We start from the raw sequence: 18244 nt of genomic DNA, 5'->3' as shown, positions 1-18244 counted from the left end.
AGTAAAATAAGCCATAGAACAAGTTTATTATAATTTTCCTCAATCCGTACACGCTCGGTAGTAAGACCTCAGAGTTGAAGTGGCGTGAATGTGTTTCTGTGTACAAAAATAAATTTATTCATTAAAATTTAAAAATGCTCGGAATTCTTATTCTAGCGGTATTTTTAAATGCGGCTGATATAACATTATCAATGAGTAAGTAAGCATTAACAAAGCTAAAACATGTTAATTGACTTGAAATAAATGAAGTTTTTATGCTTAAAAATATTTTGGACTCCATTCACACATATCTTCTTAATATATATAAATATCGTGTCACAATGTTTGTCCTCAATGGACTCCTAAACCACTTAACCGATTATAATAAAATTTGCACACCATGTGCAGTTCGATCCAACTTGAGAGATAGGATAGTTTAAAGCACAAAGCGGGCGAAGCCGCGGGCGGAAAGCTAGTCACTATATATGTATGTGTGCTACACACATATTAACTAGCTGTGTCCCGCGGTTTCACCCGCATTGCTCCGTTCCTGTTGGTCTTAGCGTGATTATATATACATATATAGCTTATAGCCTTTCTCGATAAATGGGCTATCTAACACCGAAATAATTTTTCAAATCGAAGATTCGAAAATTGAAGATTATCGAAGATTAGCGCGTTCAAACAAACAAACTCTTCAGCTTTATACTTTTGTATAGATTTATCGGTAGATGGTATATTTAAATTTATTATTGATGGATATTATGAATATCTATATAAATAATTTATAAATTAGCCCTGATTAATAAGTAAAATACATAATTTAAAAACAGAAATATCGTGATTAGACTAGAGTAGATAATTTTTGAAACAAAACAAAATCGCAGTGGTATGAAACCCATTAGATAAGGAGGGGAATATGATGAAAATAAAAGGAAAAATAAATTACGGTCAATCCGAGTTCGGGAAGTGGGAGGGGGGAGCTTTTAAGAGAAAAAAATGGTTTCTCTCGATTTCCGACAAAACTACAAGTCCTACGGAAAAAAGTTCAATGGCAAAGTTGTAGGTAATTAAAAGTTCTACAACTTTTGTATTCACAATTTTTTCACATAACCTCAAAATTTCATAAATACTATTTGACGTAATCAGCGTGTGAAAGTTCGATTTTTCTGTGTAGGTAGCCAAATTTATGACTCTCCGTAATATAATATTGTCTTGCAAAATTTGAAAATATTGAAACAACATGTAATAACGTGAACTTAATATGATAACGCAAGAATTTTCCGAACTCCAGTATTTTTATATGTATTTTTTTCCAGAAACATGCAGTGACTGTATGGCTTACACGTCATGTGAAGAGGCAAAACAATTAGCATTTTACCACAAAAGTCCGAAAACTGCGACGATGTTCCTAGAAGCATTTTGTGGTGTAGAATACATTCAATTAGAAAGAGTAACTAAGGTTATTCAACCTTTTTATTCATCTTTTAATTATTTTCTATTATTTAAGTACATAATATTATTATGACATAACAAGGACATAACATATTATGTTTTCTAATTATATCAGACTAGCGGTCCGCCCCGGCTTCGCCTGTTTTACATATTTAGCAATAAAAGGTAGCCTATGTTCTTTCTCAGGGTCTAAAGATTGTCTGTGGCAAAATTTTTTCAAAATCAGTCCAGAAGTTTATGCATGAAAACCATACATACATACATACAAACCTTTCCTCTTTATAATATTATTAGTATCTAAGAAGTATAGATACATTATCCTTCATGTTTTATTTAAAAGGTAAACGTTTTGACCTTAGTCTTTACTGATTGGTTAGATTAATATTTTATCTGTAGGTAAGTGAAGCCCTTACTGAGAATTTTTAAATACCTAAGTATAGTGCCTAGATTTTGTAAAGCTATATAAGTTGTTGTTGAGAGTTTGTTCAACTACTTAGGTATTATAATATGAACCCATACTATTGTATTATAACAATCAAAATTAATTCAACAGGTGTGTTGCTCTCATTTTACCTTATCAGGTATAGACGACAGAAGTGGAATGTCCGGTTCCCAGAATGAGAAGCAAGTCGATAATCCACAATTAAAGTTACTACCAGCTTCCTGCGGTGACATCGATGGTACCCGTATCATTCGTGGTGATGTGGCTGGCCTGTACGAGTTCCCCTGGATGGCTCTGATCTCTTATAAACGACGTAAGACATGTTTGCTAATTCACTACATTTCCGCCCCAGGCTCATATGGTGATGTCTAAATTTTAACAAATCATACCTATACAAAAAGTTTCCTTGAGAACATAAAAAAGTTGCACAGTTAAAAAAAACTATTAAGTCTTCTTCACAATGGACAGCGTTGGTTGAGTAGAAGCAATTACAATAATGTAGAGGCCCTATGATCGGGCGTCATTCTATGATATTTATTCGTAATCGCCCCGCAATTGCGATAAACATCGACGATCAATTTGTTGGGCCAATGCTCTCGATTGTGAAGAGGGCCCACTAGCTAACAAAGGAGTCTTCAGTGACTTGGTTTTATGCTATGTAGTGATAACATAATATCATAACATTGTTTCATGTTGTTATACTCAATGTTGATCTAATAGGATATAATATTATAATTTTCTTTTATTTTCTCTTGTCTTTCAGGTGATGGACAATACTTTATGTGTGCTGGAAGCATAATTAATTCAAGATATATTCTCACTGCTGCACATTGCGCGGCCAAAAAGAACATAAATGGGGTCCGGGTTGGTGATCATGACATTAGTACCAAGGAGGACTGTCAAGGTGTAAAGCCAAGGTTTTGCGAGAGTCATGTTGAAGTAAGTAATTTTCGGAGTCATTCTTTTTATATCCTTGGTAATTGTGAACAAAAATTTATGTTTATTCTTTATCAAAACTGCATTTTCTATCTTTGAAATAGTATTATCACAGTATTTTGTCGTAATTATTTATAATTATATTTATCGTAATTATTTATAATCACTAATTATTTATAATATGTTTATTCTGCATTTAAAGTAACTAAATGTGTTTCAGGATTTGGGTATTGAAAAAATAATTATACATGAAAAATGGAATAATTTATCAAGTAGTCATGATATTGCTTTGCTAAGGTTGGAGAGGAATATAGATTTAAATCACAGTAAGTAATCATTTGTAACCTCATTTAATTCATGATTTATTAATAGCTACTAGCAGATGATTGCCTCCGCTCCGCTTGGATAAACTTCTGTCCAAATTTTGATAAAAGTGGAGACAAATCCAACTTACAAAAATTATTAAAACCGACAGTTCTTAAGTTAAAGTAATAAAAGCCTATACTTTGTTTAATGGTAATTGGTAAATCAATTTATGTTCAAAACACATCGTCACTGTTGAATAGCATGTCAGCCACAGAACGAATTTCGCTAGTTGTTCTATGATTGTCACAACGCATCGTGAGGGTTTTCATTTGGGCCATAACACGAATTTCGTTAAGTGCTATTACTGTCACCACGGCACCTTGTGAGCTTTTTTTTCGTTTAAAGCTTCAACTAAAATAAACAATAAATGGACTGGACTTAAGCCCTCGGTTCCTCCAGTTTCTTCAATCGATGAATCAAAAAATAGATCAAAAATTGAATAGGCATCAAAAAATAGATTCGTAGAATATTGTTCAAGAGTTTTGCTTAATTTTTATAACAAACGAACTCAATTTAAATACGCCACTCTTTCCAAATCATCTGTGTTTTTGTGTGTTATTGTGTTGCTATCTATTATGAAACACTTGTTACTTTCTTACAGAGAACATTCTCCCTATTTGTTTACCCGTAACTGATGAACTACGGTACAAGAATTTGGACAATGTGAATGCTGTTGTAGCAGGATGGGGTGTCACAGAGACTGGTCAAGATTCTACCCTGCTATATAAAGCCAATTTTGAGATTAAAACTATGGATAAATGTCGTAGTGTTTATGATTGGTAAGAATGTAAACGTTTTCAAAATTTTAGTGGATACTGTAGTAGAATTTCGTTCAAAATTTGGTGGAAAGGATCCATTCATTATTATTTATTTAAATGCAAAGTTCTTACTCATTCTGTAACATGTTAAACTTACAGTGTGGATTTGATGCTATTGTCTAAATCTAACCAAATTTGAGCATAAATATCCTTATTAGATTTTTATCAGGGATCTCAAGACGGGGTCCTAGCATTTTCTTTGTTACCTAGTTGCTCAGTCACAAACTTAACCCTAAAAAATTCAATTACATTTTGAATTTTATGTTTCCTTTTGCACACTTTGCACAGAAGTAATCTTTCGCATAATTAAAAAAGCATATTCTACGTGGCTCTGTTTTCTGTTTTCTAATCAAGGCGTTTTATCAGTATTATAATATCTGTGGTCTTACTTTACAGGGATCCAAAACAAGGCGTCGATAAACTAGAAGGGCAGATTTGTGCTGGTGCTCCCCACAAAGATACCTGTAGGGGTGACTCTGGGGGTCCACTGCTAGTAGAAAGCGTGTATAACGGTATTGACAGGATAGTGCAGTACGGCGTAATCTCCACTGGCTCGAAGATCTGCGGCATTGACGTCCCCACAAAATTCACTGATGTGAGAAATTACGTAGACTGGATATTGGAAAATATAAGAGAATAAATGAATATTTGCTCAGTTTAACTTGGATATGTAAATTATTAAAAGGTTGAAATTAGACGTCTATTATTTTTTATTGATAAAATGTTAATAGTCAATTACAGTAAATTTTTGAGTATTGAATGGACTTATAATATGTTATACGTTCTACGATTTTAAACACATTTTTTTTCTGTCTGTAATAATATTTTTAACTCTGGGATGGGAATTGGGACCATATAGATCGTCTAGTTGCATCACTTTATTCACGTTGTATTGTAGCAGTATTATTTCCACACCGGAAATAATACTGCTACAATAATAAAAATAAAACATACTGTAGCAGTATTATTTCCGGTGTGGAAATAATATCTACTGCTACAATACATCATAGTATAGGGGCGTATCGTTATACTGCTTTTGGAAAACAATTCTTAATAATCAGTAAAAAATGTTATGACTTATTTGATATCCATTGTCCGAACGTCCCAGGAGATAAAACATACAAAAACGTAAAAAAATCTTTTTGAAAACAAAATAAATCTAATTCATAAGTATACTTCAAAAAAGATAAAAATAGAAAAAAACACGCTAACCAGTAAGGACAAAAGTAAACGTAAAAGCTATCGATGATCTTTAAGAGATAAGAGACGACGATGCAATTTGTCTGGAACGCACAAAATCGTATCAATCATACATTAAATATAAAGATAAAATTTAAAATTCCAATTTTTCTTGTAAACCTATCAAGTTATGGACTCATTGTAAATGTGCAAAATTCAATTTGCTGTTGCATTAATTTAAGAAGAATCAGTCTTCTAAATTAGAATGACCAATTTAGAAGACTGATTTCAGTTTCAGTAAAGAAAATGTTTGTTTTTGTAAATAATAAGGTATACCTACTTAATAATTCTTGTATTTTACTTCATTATAATTAAAAAAATACCTTTAGTTACCGAGAATGGACAATCAATTATGATTTTTTTTTTAAATGAAATAAAAAGTTTATTTATTATTCTGTTTTATTTTATACTATATCTCTGTTTACATTGACATCCTAGGTCAACCTACCCCATGCTTTTGAATTGGCCAACTTGCCAAACGGTTTAAAAAAATCGATTAAAAATGTGATAATGACAAATATAGAGAAAACAGTTTAGTATTTAAGGCACATGATTAGATCTTCTAATAATATTTATTTACTGTTGTATTTATCAAATTAAGTGAAACATAAGAGACAGCTTAAGCAATAAGTCAAGATTAAAAAAAAAGACTTATAGAGTTATGAAAATCGGTAAACGTAAATAACAAAATTCAACCCACAACATTTGAATAATTGGATTAAATTTCACACTCATGTAATCATGTTTGTGTTTGTGAACGTAATAATCTTGTAATTTTTATTATATTCGTACCTAATTAATAAAAATGATAACAATTTTTAATTTAGTGCGTGAAAAGTATTAACACATGCAGATACTTGATTTAAAACCGGCTACTCACGTACCCGCAGCAGGGGTAATATTGGAATTGGACCCTTAATGGGCTCCTTAATTGTGATGTGTATAGGCAAGCAGGGGCAATTTTGAGAACAACTGAAATTGCTCCTGCCGCCGACCAACCGAGGTTGTACCAATATCACCCCTGCAGCAGGTACGTGAGTAACCTGTCTTAGAAAGCGCTACTGAAAAATCAAACATTAAATATTTCTGATATCATATAAATAAAATAATTTTCTTCCATATTTAAAGAACTGATTTAAGTATTTAAATGTGATCAAGCCTCTTAATAGACCGACAGGAAATATTTTGTTTTTAACATATTTTCACTAATATATTAAGGATAAATCAATATAAAATGTAATTATATTATTTTTTTAGGAATGATTCATTTGTTTATTATATTACTAATATTATTTTGATAAACCAGCAAATTTTGTATCTCGGTAAAACCCGAGAGCAGTTTTAAAAATAGCATAGGTCAAATAAAATTAATAACCGACTTCCGTTTTATATACAACGAATATTAAATTCTAATAAAATATTAATAGTGAGAATTGTCGTTTACCTATTTAATTTACATAATACGACTAGGTATTGTCAGAAAGACTATAAATAATAAATAAATAAATATTTTCAGGACAATTTTTCACACACGGCACGATCTGATCCCATACTAAGCTTTCGCTTGTGTTATGGAAACCAGATGGCTGATAAACATACATATATAATTTTTAATAAATACTTATATAGATATTCAACACCTAGACACAGAGCAAAAATCTATGTTCATCACACAAATATTTGCCCTGGGTGGGAATCGAACCCACGACCATTGGCTTGGAAGTTGGAAGGCAGGGCCACTACCAACCAAGCTAAATTTTGTTTTAGCCCGGGTCATACCGGGTTAGCTCGGTCAACGTTCACGGCACATTTGCGATACATAAACGTTCAAATTTATCCTTAATAAATGATCATTATTTAAAGGAAAAAACATAACCGATAGGTAAATATGGAACAACATATTATGTTATCTTAATTATAATATTATGGTGTGTCAGTTGTCTCAAGAATTTCGTGCTGAATACACTTCTTAATAGTTAACTAACTAATATACCAATTTAAAATGTTATTAAAAATTTTATTATTCAGTATACCATTGTTTTACGTATGTTATGAGGTATCGAGCAGTAAGTAAACTATAATAGGTATAATATCTACTAATTAGTATGATAATATGATGAAACCAAATTGTTTTTTTTTTTTCTATATTTGTTTTTCTTTTTATATTTGTGGTGTAAAATGCTAAGAAAACAGAAATGATTATAACTATATGTTTGCCGTTGAAAGCTGATCCTTTTCAGAAATAACAAAACACTTAAAAATTCTCAGGAGAATGCAGTGACTGTCAAGATATTTTATCATGCCAGCCCGCGCTAGATCTAATAAGGGAAAAAAGAGATAATGATACACTACAAATTCTTATAAAGGCTCATTGCGGCTATCATGGCAGTATATACAAGGTAAGTGCGATTTAAGAAATAGTATTAGCGTGATATAGAGATATCAAATTAAAACAAATAAGTGTAAATACCTGACACACATCTTACTTATTTCATTTAAAATTTGTCCGTCCATAAAAAACCCTACTAGATTTCCGCCCGAGACTTCGCCTGCGTTTTCAATGAAAAACCCGCATAGTTCTCGTTCCTGTGGGATTGTAAAGTAGCCTATGTCTGGGTCTTCGGCTACCTACTCACTAAATTTCATTGTTATCTTTTCAGTAGTATTTGCATGAAAAGAAACATCCATCCATCCATCTATCCATACAAACAAACATTCGCATTTATTATATTAGTAGGATATAAATGGAGATTGGAGGCTTCTTGTTACGTCTGTAATAACATCATAGTATCGATATTACATTGAATGTTCCCTTAACATTCCTACAGGTGTGCTGCTCGGATTTAGATAAGAATGCCTCAAAAATGCTATCTGACAGCAAAATAGAGAAACTTAAGCTCCTACCCGAGCTCGAGGTATGCGGCGAAATTGAGTTTGTTAGTACACGAGGTGGCCAGATGTCTTATCCCGGCAAATTTCCCTGGATTGCCCTAATATCTTATCACACACGTAAGTATATTATTAACTACTTATATAATTATATATACACTATACAGGTTGCCCAAAGGCCAAACCTTGACGAAATATTTTTGAGAGGAAGCAATTTATCTACTAACAAAAACTTTTGTTTTTTTTAATGTTCCGTTTTGTAACATAATCCTGGAAAGTTTTAAATGGAAAAAAAATAGGTTGGGACCACCCTGACTCACTACATTATCTGAAAGCTGCATCGCAGAAACTAGTCATAAGTTTAAAACTCATTGAATGGCACTTGATGTTTTCTTCAGCAAATGGCCTTCAATTTGGATGCACTGGAAGTATCATAAACAATAGATATATATTGACCACGGCGCGCTGTGTGCAAGAGCAGAATATCGCTGGAGTTCGTCTCGGCGAATATGACCTCCGCTACAATGAGGATTGCATAGGTGAACAGCAGTACATCGTTTGTCAGTCGCATATACAGGTAAGTCAGGAACATAGAAGGAACATAATTTTCGATAAATTAGTTCTGTCTTTGATCGCGCTTCCTCTCCGACACCTCTGAACAAAAAACAAACTATGGAATATATAGTATGTATATTATACTACACTCTATATTCCATAGGAAACATAAACTACACGATATATCATAGAATTTTGTAGTACAAGTAAATTGAAATGAAGTTTTGACTAGCTTCATTGTATTTTTTCAGGATGTTGCTGTCGAAGAAGTAATCATACATGAAAAATACGGGAAGTTAAGAGCTTATAATGACATTGCCTTATTACGACTTGGGGAAGACATAGACTTTAGATATAGTAAGTATTTAGATATCGTAGTAATCTGTTTCTTCATATTTTAATTCACATAAAATACATTTATTTACTTATTTAAAAATTATATAATATGTATGTTTATCAGCCATCTGGTTTCCATAACACAAGCGAAAGCTTAGTATGGGATCAGATCGTGCCGTGTGTGAAAATTGTCCTGAATATTTATTTATTTATTATTATTATTAAGCTATGTATTTAATGTACAAGTAATTCAGGGTACCTTATAATACATATGTATGATATATTTTATTATTTTTATAGGTAACGTAGCCCCCGTTTGCCTTCCGGTAACTGCAGTGATAAGTGACAAATCTTTGAGTGGAGAAAGGGCTACTGTGGCTGGTTGGGGTCTCACAGAATACAATTCTGACGTGTTATTAGAGGAGTTTGTATCGATCCAAACCGATGAAGTCTGTCGCAGTTTATATAATAGGTAATACTAGGTACAAATATTCTAATCTTCCTCTATTCTACTTCGAGAACAGCGCTATCCAATTGCATAAAAAAAGAAAAGAATGAAAGCTAGTTTTTAAGATTATCGCGTATAGAAATATATAGAGACGCACTGCAGTTTTATAATATGGTTATAATTTAACGTAACTATTTTATTTTACAGAAATGGAGGCGAAAGAGAATTTAATAAAATATGCGCCGGTGGACTTACACCTGCACATATTTCAGGTAATAAGGGACCGTGCGTAGGAGACTCGGGTGGTCCTCTTATGTTGGAAGCAGAAGTTAATGGCTTTGAACATTTTGTTCAGTACGGCATTGCGTTGGATGGACCGATACAATGCTCTTCAAGCTTTCCAAGAGTATACACAGATGTGCGAAAATACGTTGACTGGATTCTAGAAAAGATTGAACCATAGCAAGGCCTATCGCAGACGCTAGTCCTCTCCATTTATGTTTAATTGTACATTTTATAACAATGGTTATAAGTTTTTGAGGAAAAAAAAATAAGAATAAAAATTATTTATTCTTTAAGACACGTACATCAATCATACATACATACATTATATAGTGCTTTATACAGTTTCTTAAAGAAAAAAACGTTAAAATACAGGAAATAAAATCATTGGTTCCCGCACTAGGCAATGCCTGTCCTGCGGGAACGTGAAACGTTTAACATTAGAATTTTATGAACAGAGCGGCAATTATTTTATTTTTTAAAATAAAATAAAAATATTTGAAATGTATAGTTACATCATTTATCCATACTATCCATACTAATATTATAAATGCGAAAGTAACTCTGTCCGTCTGTCTGTCTGTTACTCAATCACGCCTAAACTATTGAACCAATTTTCATGAAATTTGTTATGGAGATATTTTGATACTCGAGAAAGGACATAGGCTACTTTTTATCCCTTGAAAATGACGCAATCCCGGAAATCACACGGGAACGGGAACTATGCGAGTTTTTCTTTGACTGCGCGGGCGAAGCCGCGGGCGGAAACCTAGTTATTCAATAAATTAATTAAACTTATTTTGTTTAACCTATGATAAAGTTACCCATACCTAATATTACCTAATATAAATTAAAGTAATAATAATAAATGAATCTATTAGTAAAACATACTTAGAAAATATTTAAAAGAAAAGCGTGACAGCGTGTTTTTTAGTTTTTGAAACTATACATATTTATTTCCCATTTTTTAGTTAGATTTCTGCTGAATAATGCACATGCACTCATATCATTAACATTTTGTTATTATTTGTGTTTTCCGCCCGAGGCTATAATGTAGCGATAATATTCAATAATAGTCAATAATATGGAAAAAAGTAATGATGAAAATGCAGACTCTTCTATCTTTTCCTAGTATTAAGATATTTTGCATAACCAAAAAACATAAGCGCTTTCCGCCGCCTACCTGTCACTATATTTATTTTAAAGATCGAAATAATTTATTAGTTAGTAAATATATAATTGACCATCTGTGTTGTTTCAATTAATTTCTAATGATACACACCCAGGCCACGTCTCCATACAAAATTATCGTTTTGACAGTCACACTAGCTCAGCACGCTTTATTTGTGACTTGCGTGTTCATGTCACCTTGGTCGAAATATTCATTGCCCTGCACCATATTTCCAACATAGGTACGAGTACAGTACATTCAATTCAAACAAAAACACAACATTTTTTTTTTATGTCAGAGCAAGCAAAGGAGCAGGTGGGCCACCTGATGTTAAGTGGTCACCACCGCCCATAAACACTTGTAACACAAGGAGTGTTACAGGTGCTTTGCCGGCCTTTTATGGACAAATAACATGTCTATGAATCGCGAGATTGCACGCGGTACAGTAGGTACATACAAACATCAACAAAGTCTAGGGATATTAATTGGTATTGCATCAAATCAAAAAAATCTATGGAAGAATTATAGTTCATTTTAAGGTCTTTAATAAAAAATAATAAAAATTCATGACTTTTTTTTTAATTTTCATTAAAATGCTAATTTGCAGTATTCAAATGGACCAATAGTAACACGGCATTAATGCAAAACTGTCTCATGTCGTCACTTGAACCAATGACACTAAGAGTTGTTCCTTTATGCTCATGTTAGAAAAATTACACAACTGCGTTTATACTAAAATAGTGTTAGCACGGATGGAACAAAATGAATTAAGTCTTTATTCAAAAAGTATAACTACACATATGTCTTTGTGTTCGTGGGTTATTTTGACTCGAGACGAATAGTTCCTTTGCAATTGCCTAAAATGATGGATAAGGTAACTTATATACCGTTTATCACACCCTACTTATACCGTTTGGGTCATTCGAAAAACTGGGTTAGGATGCAGCTAGAGATATGACCTTTTGATATGTTGTGTATTTTGACGAGCTGAATCCAATGGTGCAATAAAAACCAAAGGGAATAACTCGTCTTACTCCTTTATTCACTGGAGGCACAGATTTGGTATTGCATCAAATCAAAAAAATCTATGGAGAATTTTGTGATATTGCAAATGGAACAATTATAGTTCATTTTAAGGTTTTTAATATTTTTATTAAAAAATAATAATAAAAATTCGTGATTTTTTTTTGCATTTTTTCTCACCAAGGTGGAAACTTGGATTGTAAGAATCTTCATTTCTTGTCAGCAAACTATAATTTTGACTAAAATCTGGAATTATTTTCCAAAAATTTTATTATAAATAATCTGCAGTGTTGTCAACATTCACATTATTTTACCGAAACCTCGAAATTTTTCACTTAAAATTGAATACGAATGTCTAATTATATGGTTTAAGTCCACCTACTATAAATTGGTTTAATAGCTATTTGAGTGGTCGAACACAAAGAGAATTAGTTGCAATGGAGGACGGTAGTATCAGGTTGTCAGAATGCAAAACAGAAACAAAAGGGGTTCCTCAAGGCTCTATTTTAGGACCCTGTGGACCCTGTGGACTCTGTGTGGCAGTCCAAACCGTAAATATTCAAAGAGTTTATTGAATTTCGTCCCCCCTTTTTTAGTAAAGGGTAAAAAAATCAACGAACTACCCTTAAGATGACAAAAATGCATCGATAACAATGGTAATTACTTTGATTAATTAAATACTTTATGCAAAAAAAAATCGCCTTTATATTCCTCCCATACAAAACGCCAATTTCATATGTTAGGACCTAATATTATCTATATACATATAATAAATCTGTAGAAGGGTCAATTCTGTACATTGAAAATATTGAAAAGATAAATAGCGTTATAAATGGTGTTACTGGATCGATACCAAGCCCAAATATGTGATTAAAAAATTTTTTGTCTGTCTGTATGTGAAGGCATCACGTGATAACTAACGGTTCGATTTCGATGAAACTTGGTATAATTATTCCTTATTATCCTGGGCGTAAAAAAGGGATACTTTTTATCCCGGAAAAATACGTAGAAAAAACCGCGCGGACGGAGTCGCGGGCGGAAGCTAGTGATAGAATAATATTATGCAGATTTAGATTTATGAAGCCCATCTTTTCGCAGGCTAATCTTATGCCGGTCACTAACATTCGCAAGAATACGCAAACAACAAGTGTAGGACATTTGCAAATAATTGTTCTTAAGGTTTTTCTCTACATGAGCGCAAACATACATACATTCCACGAGACTTGGCTCGCAAGTGAGTGACCTGAGTGGCATAAACCACACGTCTTTTGTTAAAATTGCAGGACCCGCATTGCCCCGCTCCTATTGGACTAAGTGATATGTTGGCCCGACCTGTTAGAAATAGTCATGTAAAATTTGGAGTTCATGTTTAAACAGACAAAATATCTAGAACTATATTAATTTTAGAATTCATTTAAAAATATATTCGATGTATAGTTTTGACTTTCCTACGATTTTATTATATGAATAGATATCGTATAAGTAACTGCACGTTAATTATTCTTCATTTGGATTTTCCCAGATGACATGTTGTGACTGATAAACCCGAGAGCAGTTCGAAGCTCGCCCGACGATTGTAGTTTCCGTCGATAAATCTCACGAGAATTGAAAATAAACACAATTCTGTTGGAATATAATATTTAGTATTCATTCAGATATATCGCGATTAATTGAATTTAAATGTAGTCTGAATTATTTGCTTTTAAATATCAAATAATTCAGACTACGTTTAAATTCAATTCAATAAAGATTTTTTCATTCGTTAAATCGTATATCTTATAGAAAATGAAACTGGAAGTATAATAATATTTTAAAGCGTTTTATAAATTAAATCAAGTATTGCAACTTTTTATGCAAATTACCTATAACCTCTTGTAGAGAAGGCAACATACAAACTTACATAGATATACATAAAACTACATCTTATGATCTAGGTATTATTATTAGAACTTAGAAATTATTGCTAATTTAGTAATTTATTCATAACTTCTGAATTTGTTAATCTATAAATTTTGAACTTGTAATTTTGTATCGAACTAGTCTGTTCATTGTTCTATTATATATTTATATTCGGAGCATCCGATAATTTTATCCTTAAAACGGGCATTAAGGAAATAACAACAGACAAAGCTGCTGATATCTTGTTTTTGCAATACTCATACTCATAATATATATAGAATGGCAAGACAGTCGCTTCAAGACGTCTGTAGAGTAAACATATCTTTGTAGTAATTATATTATTAACAAAATGTGGATAAAAACATTATTATTTAGTATATTATTCTTACATATTTGCAGAGACGTATCAAGCAGTAAGTACTCATTTAAACTTTTTATTAGATACATGATATTTTGTCTGTTTGATCCATTATTTAATTAATAGAATAAAAAACAAAGACTTTAGTATTCATGATATCATAATATGTTGGAATCTTCAACCTGTTTTATGATTTATTAATAATTTTTATGTTGTTTATAAAAACTTTACTTGCGCGTGAGATGAGATAACCCGTTGTTTGTATGTTAAATGATGATTAAATGTACATAATTATATTGCTAAAGTTCCAGGAAAAATAGCTTCTTATTGAAAAATTGCATCTTTTTTCCCCGGAATCTTATTTAGTCTTTTTTTCCTTGATTAGACTTTTATTCGGCTAAAATTATCATCAAGATATTTTATAAAAGGACGTAAGGTCCCTAACAGGGAATTAAACTTATTTACGATAATATGAGAGAACTGATAAAATTTTAATTTTTTTATAGGTTTATATATACACACCTTTCATAATAAGTGATTAAAATATTTTTTTAACAATTGTTATTAATTAAATTTCTAGTTAAATCGGTTACAGCTTTAAAAAGGAGAAGTTATGAACGGCTTTTTCTCTATGTTTTTTACCTCAAAACTTTCAACAGTTTTGTAGATATTCTAAATTTAATACCTACATTTTGATCATGGCAAGACATCTAAGTACAAGGTGTTTGTAATTTCTCATTTTCGTTTTCATTTTTCAAAGTATTAAGAATCTCTCTTTTATAGAAATGATATGTTCAGCAAAATTAATAATAATAACTATGTTATTTTAAGGAGAATGCAGCGATTGTCAAAAGTATACATTATGCCAACCCGCCCTAACTATGTTATCAACAAAGAGAGATGATGAAACTAAAAAAATATTTACGACAGCATATTGCGGGTTCGATGAAGTACACAAGGTAGCATATAACATAAATTATTATGTCTGTCAAAAAAGTCTTAAATGTAAAAAAAATAGTTCAAAAGTTCACGCTATGAGTCGTGCAAGAATTCTCCACAAAGAACATGTTGTGGTCACAATAATAAACGAACTGGCGTTTTGTTTGGGGTGCATCGATTTATATTTAAAATAGAACAAATAAAATAACTTCGTAATGTTCCATGACATTATTTCAGATATGCTGCTCGGATTTTATGACCGGGGTCCCTGCAAGCCTAAGTGATAGGAGTGGATCTGACGTTGACAATGCAGAAAAACTAAAGTTGCTACCCGAGGAATGCGGCGATATTCAGGGATCTCGTATCGTCGGTGGTACAGTAGCTAGTTTGTATGAATTCCCTTGGATGGCCCTCATATCCTACAACACACGTAAGATTCAATTGATTGTTTTACTGTAGTCATTGAACTTAATAAAGCAGAAAGTTTCGGAACACTTAAGATTAAATAAAGAAAGTGATGACGAGAGACAAAAATGGGTGTGTTTGCCGAGCACACATGTCAGATTTTAAACTTTTTTGGCAAGATTCAAAGACACCAAAATTGTCGCCTTACTCCTTCGACCTCAATTTTACTTTCAACTTTACTCTCAACTTACTTTCAATTTTACTCTCAACGCGCCTATTGAAGTTTCACTTCAAAATACTTATTTACAGGTTTTGGCCGTCAATTCAAATGCAGTGGTAGTATCATAAACAAGCGATACATCCTGACCGCGGCTCATTGTGTACAAGGGGAGGACATAGCTGGAGTTCGTCTTGGCGAGTTTGACGTCCGCTACCGAACAGATTGTGTGGGGGAAGAACCGAACTTCGTGTGTGAGACGCATCTACAGGTAAAGACTAAACGAACAAAACAAATTGATAATTGTATCTCTCCTAAGATAAAAAATCCCACTCACTGTTTCACTATTCACTCCTACATTCCACGACGAATTCATTAAGGCGACTACACCACCGAAACTAGCGCCCCCCCAACATTTTATTTTTTTACTCCTAAACCAGATCAAATTTAAAAAATCTAGCTCGGTACTTTGCTAGTGTATTACTTGTAGTATTTTTGGTATTACTTTTCATTATTTTGCATTCGGTAAATTAGGAGAACTTTTGATTACCGCCAAAAGTGGCCACTTTTGGCGGTAATCAAAAGTTCTCTAGAATAATGAACAGTTAGAATAGTGAAAAGTAATACCAAAAATACTACAAGTAATATACTAGCAAAGTACCGAGCTAGATTTTTTAAATTTGATCTGGTTTAGGAGTAAAAAAATAAAATGTTCGGTGGCGCTAGTTTCGGTGGTGTAGGCCTCTTAAATGGATATTATAACTTTCCTCTTCAGAATCGTAGGTACTTTGATAATTTTATGTAGGTGTGTTATAGAATCTCTAAATTACCTTACCGTTTTCTGTCCAGGATGCAGGTGTCGAAGAAAAAATCATACATGAGGAATACCAAACATTACCATGGGTTAATAATGATATTGCTTTATTACGACTTTCGGAGGACATTGACTTTAATCATAGTAAGTGTATTTCTTTATTTATATCGATAAAACACGTAAATGTAATATTTTTATATTATAAAGGCGAAAGTTTGTAAGTATGGATGTACTATGTGTTTGTTACTCTTTCACGAAAAAACTACTGAACAGATTACAATGAAATTTAGCACACATATAGAGGGTAGCTTGGATTAACACATAGGATAGTTTTTATCCCGGAAATCCCACGGGAACGGGAACTATGCGGGTTTTCCTGTGCAAACGCGGGAGAAGCCGCGGGCGGAAATCTAGTGTTATATATTTCAGGAAAGGTAACGAAAGGGTCCAGAGTCTACTAAACAAATATTCACGCCAATTATTATAATCATCATCTGTATAATATATTTATAATATTATATATTTATTCTAGAAAATGTTGCCCCCATCTGCCTTCCGGTGTCTGAAAGCTTGAAGAACACGACTTTGAGTGGAGAACGAGCTACTGTAGCTGGTTGGGGTCTCACCGAGACAGGGCGGGAGTCATCCGTGCTGCTGAAGGTGCTTGTGCCTATTAAGAGCGAACAAGTATGCCGTAACTTCTATAACAGGTAAGACTCGCTATAATTATTAATCCAGGATTTAAATACAAAGGGCTAATCGTATAAGACTTTATGTAAAGTTCGAATAAATGAATCGTATTGGTCGGGCTCTACTTAGACAGGGCTGTCTTGCGAAGTAATTGCTGGCCCTTGCGATGCTGCTCACTCTGTGGTAAAGCTTGTACAACTGTATTTAAGAGCTCTAGTACGCACACATTCAAACATCAGATTTTGAACTCATAAATTCAATACAATGAAAACTGTAATAGAAAACATTCCAAAATAACCCTCACTCATCACTCATCATGAGGATGCAAATATTCTTCACAGTCAATTTCAAATAAAACACAAACAACTACAAGAACTAAACCCTAGTAATAACTTTACTCTTATACCAGATATTTCATTGTAAATTCTATAACCTACATACTGACATCTTTCTAAACCATATTATGTTATTCAACAGGAAAGCAAATCGAAACGAAGACAGAACGCAGAACCAATTATGCGCTGGTGACCTCAACAAAGATTCCTGTAATGGTGACTCAGGGGGTCCTCTTATGTTGGAAGAGGAATATGATGGCGTGGATAGATTTGTCCAATTCGGTGTTGTATCACATGGACCGAAACGATGTGGCTCCAACTTCCCAGGAGTGTACACAGATGTGAGAAACTATGTGGACTGGATTTTGGAGAAGATGAAGCCTTAAAACATATTATTTTAAAGATCGAAATATTTTATTAGTTCGTAAATATATAATTGAACAACTGTTTTGTTTTCATTAATTTCTAATGATAAGTTAAACTGAACTATATTAATCGTATCCGGGTATTTCTATCGTTTCGTGCAGATTGACATTATTTGCGAGAAAAAAATAGAATTCGTTTTTGTTAGTATCATTGGATAGCTACATGAAAAACAAACTAGGTATATGAATATCAATTAATTATACACAAATTTGTGAATGATAT

At 32.7% G+C, this 18244-nt stretch overlaps 3 protein-coding genes across 3 annotated transcripts; all 3 read left to right on the top strand.

Annotated features, from left to right (window-relative positions):
* Window positions 1-134: 134 nt before the first annotated feature.
* On the top strand, window positions 135-5625 carry LOC123699847 (serine protease grass-like). The gene is made up of 7 exons (XM_045646886.1): window positions 135-195; window positions 1299-1441; window positions 1988-2189; window positions 2640-2815; window positions 3033-3138; window positions 3780-3957; window positions 4393-5625. Exons 1-7 carry the CDS (start codon window positions 135-137, stop codon window positions 4634-4636), a joined length of 1110 nt encoding a protein of 369 aa, XP_045502842.1. The 3' UTR covers window positions 4637-5625.
* Window positions 5626-7178: 1553 nt separating this feature from the next.
* LOC123699480 (phenoloxidase-activating factor 3-like) lies at window positions 7179-10298 on the top strand. The gene is made up of 7 exons (XM_045646422.1): window positions 7179-7301; window positions 7504-7634; window positions 8064-8244; window positions 8523-8701; window positions 8931-9036; window positions 9316-9487; window positions 9671-10298. Exons 1-7 carry the CDS (start codon window positions 7238-7240, stop codon window positions 9924-9926), a joined length of 1089 nt encoding a protein of 362 aa, XP_045502378.1. The 5' UTR covers window positions 7179-7237; the 3' UTR covers window positions 9927-10298.
* Window positions 10299-14099: 3801 nt separating this feature from the next.
* On the top strand, window positions 14100-18041 carry LOC123699478 (CLIP domain-containing serine protease 2-like). The gene is made up of 7 exons (XM_045646419.1): window positions 14100-14251; window positions 15028-15155; window positions 15373-15565; window positions 15850-16028; window positions 16607-16715; window positions 17104-17281; window positions 17739-18041. Exons 1-7 carry the CDS (start codon window positions 14188-14190, stop codon window positions 17980-17982), a joined length of 1095 nt encoding a protein of 364 aa, XP_045502375.1. The 5' UTR covers window positions 14100-14187; the 3' UTR covers window positions 17983-18041.
* Window positions 18042-18244: the final 203 nt, after the last annotated feature.

The sequence above is a fragment of the Colias croceus genome, chromosome 18, assembly GCF_905220415.1.
Source record: "Colias croceus chromosome 18, ilColCroc2.1".
NCBI lineage: Eukaryota > Metazoa > Arthropoda > Insecta > Lepidoptera > Pieridae > Colias > Colias croceus.
This window is presented reverse-complemented; position numbering and strand designations above follow the sequence as displayed.